Source organism: Mandrillus leucophaeus, unplaced genomic scaffold (assembly GCF_000951045.1).
Source record: "Mandrillus leucophaeus isolate KB7577 unplaced genomic scaffold, Mleu.le_1.0 Scaffold280, whole genome shotgun sequence".
In the NCBI taxonomy this organism is placed as follows: Eukaryota; Metazoa; Chordata; class Mammalia; order Primates; family Cercopithecidae; genus Mandrillus; species Mandrillus leucophaeus.
Window position 1 is genome coordinate 46,743 of NW_012102921.1, and position 6,136 is coordinate 52,878.

At 55.0% G+C, this 6,136-nt stretch overlaps 1 protein-coding gene across 1 annotated transcript in view; it reads right to left on the minus strand.

Annotated features, from left to right (window-relative positions):
- SH2B2 (SH2B adaptor protein 2) overlaps window positions 1-6,136 on the minus strand; it is a 37,515-nt gene that overhangs the window by 10,703 nt on the left and 20,676 nt on the right. The window contains exons 4-5 of the mRNA XM_011985212.1: window positions 4,878-4,979; window positions 2,790-2,881 (exon numbers count right to left, since the gene is read on the minus strand). Coding sequence (XP_011840602.1) covers window positions 2,790-2,881; window positions 4,878-4,979 — 194 coding nt within the window. The remainder of the gene's footprint in view (window positions 1-2,789; window positions 2,882-4,877; window positions 4,980-6,136) is intronic.

A 6,136-nucleotide genomic window follows, 5' to 3' on the forward strand; every position in this document is an offset into this window, starting at 1 on the left:
TACAGGCGCCTGCCACCACGTCCGGCTAATTTTTTGTATTTTTAGTAGAGACGGGGTTTCACCGTGTTAGCCAGGATGGTCTCGATCTGCTGACCTCGTGATCCGCCCGCCTTGGCCTCCCAAAGTGCTGGGATTACCCATCTCTTAAAAAAAAAAAAAATTAGGCTGGGTGCAGTGGCTCACACCTATAATCCCAGCACTTTGGGATGATGAGGTTGGCAGATCACCTGACGTCAAGAGTTTGAGACCAGCCTGACCACCATGGGGAAACCCTGTCTCGACTAAAAATACAAAAATTAGCTGGGCATGGTGGCAGGCACCTATAATCTCAGCGACTCAGGAGGCTGAGGCAGGAGAATTGCTTGAACTTGGGAGGTGGAGGTTGCAGTGAGCTGAGATTGTGCCATTGCACTCCAGCCTGGATGATAGAGCAAGACTCTGTCTCAAAAAAAAAAAAAAAAATTAGCCAGTCCTCGTGGCATGTGCCTATAGTCCCAGTTACTTGGGAGGCTGAGGCAGGCGGATCGCTTGAGCCCAGGAGGTCGAGGCTGCAGTGAGCTTCATTGCACCACTGTACACCAGCCTGGGCGACAGAGCAAGGCCCTACCTCTAAAAAATAAAATAACAAAATAAAAATAAATAAATTTGTATGTCTTTTCTCTTGTTTATCTGCCTTTTGCAAAATTGATTTTCCACTGAAACTTCAGACAGCCAAGGGGAAGGTTCTCTCGTGGCCCGGATACCACCAAGTGGGTACAGTCCCCGCTGAGGGCTCATGATCCCTGCCCACTATCCCTGAGGGGCTGGGCTCCTCCTAGGATCCCGTGGAGACCCTCAGAGGGTGGGAAGGGTTCTCGCCCCGTCTGTGACACGAGGTGTCTGGGACCCTGCCAGCTCGAAAATTCCACCAAGTGAGGTTCACCTTCACAGGGGCTAGGGAAAGAGTCTGCAGAGCAGATGGCCCGGAGGGCGGCGGAGGAGGGATTCCAACCACTTTGTGGATCAGGGCCTGGGAGGCGCCCAGGACCTTAATTGTGTTTCTTTAAATGAAGCTGTTAATTAGAAAGCAGCGGCCCTTCCCCCGGGGGCTTGGCTCACCCCATTAGCCAGCAGAGCTGCTGCCAATTGCTCAGCGTCTCAGGCTGCCTGTCCCTCCTACTCCTGGCCTGGCATCTCTCCTGGACGGTGGAGCCAACCTTCTTGCTGCTCTTCCTGTTCACAGCTGACCGTAAGTGCCCTCTGCTTATTACCCACCATGGCTCCCATTGTCCCTGACCTACCCGTTTCCTGAGCTCTCATCAAAACCTCCTCCTCACTGGCTACCCCAAAGGCCTTGATGTTCCCTGCAAGTCCCAGGTGCCTGTACACTTCCACACCTTTTAAAATTATTATTATTTTGAGACAGAGTCTGGCTCTGTCGCTCAGGCTGGAGTGCAATGGCACAATCTCAGCTCACTGCAACCTCTGCCTCCCGGGTTCAAGCGATTCTTCTGCCTCAGCCTCTTGAGTAGCTGGGATTACAGATGCCCGCCACCATGCCTAGCTAATTTTTGTATTTTTAGTAGAGATGGGGTTTCACCATGTTGGCCAGGCTGGTCTCAAACTCCTGACCTCAGGAGATCTGCCTGCCTCGGCTCCCCAAAGTGCTGGGATTACAGGTGTGAGCCACTGCGCCTAGCCCTGCCCAAATTTTTATTATTATTTTTTAAGAGTTAGGGTCTTGTTCTTTTGCCCAGGCTGGAGTGCAGTGGTGCAGTCCTAGATCACTGTAGCCTCCAAATCTTGGGCTCAAGCGATCCTCCAGCCTCAGCCTCCAGAGTAGCTGGGATAACAGATGCATGCCACCGTGCCCAGTTCCGTTTCCACTCTTTTTGCTGGGCTGTTCTCTCTGCCTTCTCCCATCCTCCTCTGCCTAGCGTTGGTCCACTCTTTATTTAAGCCTCGGGTTAGGTGAGCACACCTATCAGCAACCCTTCCCTGAGCCCAGAGCTGGGTTAGGAGCCTCTCTCCAGCTCTTTTTATTTTTCTTATTTTAAGAGACAGGGTTGGCTGCACACAGTGGCTCATGCCTGTAATCCCGGCACTTTGGGAGGCTAAGGTGGGTGGGTCACTTGAGGTCTGTAGTTTGAGACCAGCCTGGCCAACACGATGAAACCTCATCTCTACTAAAAATATAAAAATCAGCTGGGCATGGTGGTGGGCACCTGTAATCACAGCTACTCGGGAGGCTGAGGCAGGAGAATCCCTTGAACCTCGGAGGCGGAGGTTGCAGTGAGCCAAGATCACACCATTGCACTCCAGCCTGGGCAACAGAGCAAAACCCTGTCTCAAAAAAAAAAAAAAAAAAGGAGGGTCTGGCTATGTTGCCCAGGCTGGTTTTGAACTCCTGGGCTCAAGCGGTCCTCCCAGCTCAGCTCAACCTCCCAAAGTGTTGGGGTCACAGGTGTGAGCCACTGCACCAGGCCCCCAGCCCTTTGGGGACTCACTCCCATCTCTGCCCAACTCCCAGTGCTCTGAGGCTCTCCTGAGGTGAAGACAAGACTTGGTCCAACTTCCTTCCAGGTCCCCAGGCCCTGGCCCCATAGAGCAGGCCTCACAGAGCCTGCTGGGGATTGGAGGTAGCGGGTATTTTAAAGGAGGGTGATCCTGGCTGGCACCAACCTGAATCACATTGAATTGCTCGTTTCTCAAGCTGAGCTCCCGCCCTGCTAGAAAGCTGCTTCTGGTGAAGGCTGGACCAAGGACACACCCAGCCTGTCCACCCATCCTTGGGCCACTTGGACACTCACCCGGGGTCCACGCAGCCCTGGATGTCGGCTACCCACGAGTGCTTCTGCAGAGAGTCGATGGTCTCCAGGATGTACTCAGCTCCATTCTCTACCTGGGGAGGAAGGTGGCCGGGAGTCCAGAACACGGTCAGCAGACAGGCTCTGGACTACAGGACACAGGGCCAGAATGGCTCAAATGGCTCATCTCCCACTCCCACAGCAGGGCTCAAGGGCATAAGCAGCAGGAAAGACAGTGGGGTTCATCGTCGGGCACCACCCGGAACTCAGGCCAGGGACCCGGTGGCACAGCCTGCAGCTCACACTCTGTGCTCCCTCCCTCCTGGGCCTCCCCACTGGGGATATGTCCCGCCTCACTGATCTCAGCTCCTCTGCCTTGGAGACGCAGCCTCTGAGGGGGCCATGCTGGTGGGGGGAGGGATGGGTGGCCCAGCATCCCCAGCCCATGCCCTGGCACCGCAGGGATGAGGTTCAAGTTGAGTGGAGAGGCACACTGAGTAGGGTGCCTTGCACGTCTTAGTGCCTGGAGTTCTACCAGCATGGCCATGTGCTTGAGATATGCAGCCTCTGAAGGGGAAGAGGGCAGGGGACATCCCTGCTGGGGCCAGGCCCAGAGCATAACCCTGCACTCTGCTCAACTCCTCCCAACGGCCCTGTGAGGGAGGGAAGCCATTTCTCCCATTTTATAGATGAGAAGACCAAGATTCAGAGAGGCCAAGGAACTTGCTCAAAGTCCCACAGCAGCCAGTGGCAGGGCCAGGGCCTGAACCCAGGTCTCTGGGACACCCAGGTCCCGTGCTGTCGGCTTCCGGTGGTGTGCCTCTGTCAAAATGTAGTCGCTGGGCTGGGCGTGGTGGCTCACACCTGTAATCTAGCACTGTGAGAGGCTCAGGCGGGCAGATCTCCTGAGCTCAGGAGTTCGAGGCCAGCCTAGGCAACATGGCAAAACCCCGTCTCTTCCAAAAATACAGAAATTAGCCAAGCATGGTGGCATGTGCCTTTGGTCCCAGCTACTCAGGAGAATGAGATGGAAGGATCGCCTGAGACTGGGAGGAGGAGGTCGTAGTGAGCCAAGATTGCGCCATTGCACTCCAACCTGGGGGACAGAGTGAGATCCATCTCCAAACAAATAAACAAAAAACCAAACAATGTAGTTGTTGGACTCCCAGGATGACAGAGTTGGGTGGGTTCTCGGAGACTGCCTTTAATCCCTCTTTGAACAGATGGGGAAATTGAGGCAGGCGAGCCCCTCTGCCACAGGGCTGTCATGCACGATCGGCAGTTTAGAGGGTACCAGGTGGGCAGGGACTGTGTCCCCAGCCCCTAGCCTGGCATGACTCAGGGTCCGGGGTTGGTAAACATTCATTAAACGAAAAAGCAAGTCGTGACTAAACAAATGGGAACGGGTACAAACACAAACACAACCAGAAGCCGGGAGAAGAGGGTGGGGGCTTCATGCAGGGTGAGTGGGTGGGACCAGGCATCCCAGGGGGACCCTGCTTCATCAACACCCTCTGATCCTTTGCGGAGTCCCAGGGACCACAGCTCTGGCAGCCTGGAGTCGTGTCCTCAGAAACCCCTGCAGGCCACCCTGGCGTGCGGTGTGGGGCCTGGGAAAAGGATGGGCTGCCTCTAGACCCACCGGGGTGCTTCCCCGCCCACCCTCAATGCCTTTGTGCCCTCTGTGGGAGACCGCCTGGTTCCCACACTCCAGTGCCCTGGGACGGGAACATTTGCATAACTGCTGCCGGCTGGCCACCAGTGGGGTGGGTGTGTGCTGGCTCCAGTGGGGGAAGGGAGGGCAGGAAGTGAAACTGATGAGCTTCGCCCAGGCCCAGGGGTAAATGGGAGCAAGGGGCCCAGATGTTGGGCAACGCCTGGGGCACTTGGCTGTGGAGCCGAGACTCAAGTCTTAGCTATGTATTAGGCATCTGTCATAGGGTCTGGGGACCCCCCGCTACACCAGGGCTCCCTCCCACTACCGTCCTGCCTTAGGCTTCTTCCCCTTGCTCCCCTATGGAACTGTAGCACCCAAAGGGGAGGTGGCCTGGAGCAGCTGGAGGATCTCTGGGATTAGGGGTGAGACCTCACCTTGAGCACGAACGTGTTGTCCTTCTCTGGCATTTCCAGGGGCATGGTGGTGCGGACCTCAATGATGGCTGACAGTGGGATGCTGACCTTGGGCCTGGAGGCCTGGGGGCCAGAAGAAGGACAGTCAGTGGCCCCAGCATTTCCTGACGCCTTCTCCATTCCCTCCCCACTGCCAGGCATTAGAGTGGCCCTCAAATAGACTGCCACAGCCACCCTGGTACAGAGGTGTCCCAATCCCCATTTCACAGATGGGGAAATTGAGGAAGGCATTTCTTTGAAACAAGAAATAAATTTTTCCTGGCTAGGTGTGGTGGCTCATGCCTGTAATCCTAGCACTTTGGGAGGCCGAGGCAGGAGGATGGTCTGAGTCCAGCAGTTCAAGGACAGCCTGGACAACATAGTGAGACCATATCTTTACTCAAGACCCAAAAACGGGCCGGGCATGGTGGCTCACGCCTATATTCCCAGCACTTTGGGAGGCCAAGGCACGCAGATCATCTGAAGTCAGGAGTTTGAGACCAGCCTGACAAACATGGAGAAACCGCATCTCTACTAAAAAAAAATACAAAATTTGGCCGGGCGTGGTGGCTCGCGCCTGTAATCCCAGCACTTTGGGAGGCTGAGGCAGGCAGATCACGAGGTCAGGAGATCGAGGCCATCCTGGCTAACACGGTGAAACCCTGTCTCTACTAAAAATACAAAAAATTAGCCGGGCAAGGTGGCAGGCACCTGTAGTCCCGGCTACTCGGGAGGCTGAGGCAGGAGAATGGGTAACCCGGGAGGTGGAGCTTGCAGTGAGCTGAGATCGGGCCACTGCACTCCAGCCTGGGCGACAGAGCAAGACTCCGTCTCAAAAAAACAAAAAACAAAAAACAAACAAACAAAAAACCCAAAATTAGCCGGGTGTGGTGGTGCATGCCTATAGTCCCAGCTACCTGGGAGGCTGAGGCAGGAGAATCGCTTGAACCTGGGAGGTGGAGGTTGCGGTGAGCTGAGATCGTGCCACTGCACTCCAGCCTGGGCGACAAGAACGAAACTCTGTCTTACAGAAAAAAAATAAACAAATAAAAAGAGAGACCAAAAAACTTAGTTGAGTATGGTGGCATGCGCACCTGTAGTTCCAGCTACTTGGGAGGCTGAGGTGGAAGGATCGCTTGATCGGGGGAGGTCGAGGCTGCAATGAGCTATGACGGTACCACTATACTCCCGCCTGGGTGACAAGAGTGAGATCCTGCCTCAAAAAAAAAAAAAAAAAAAAA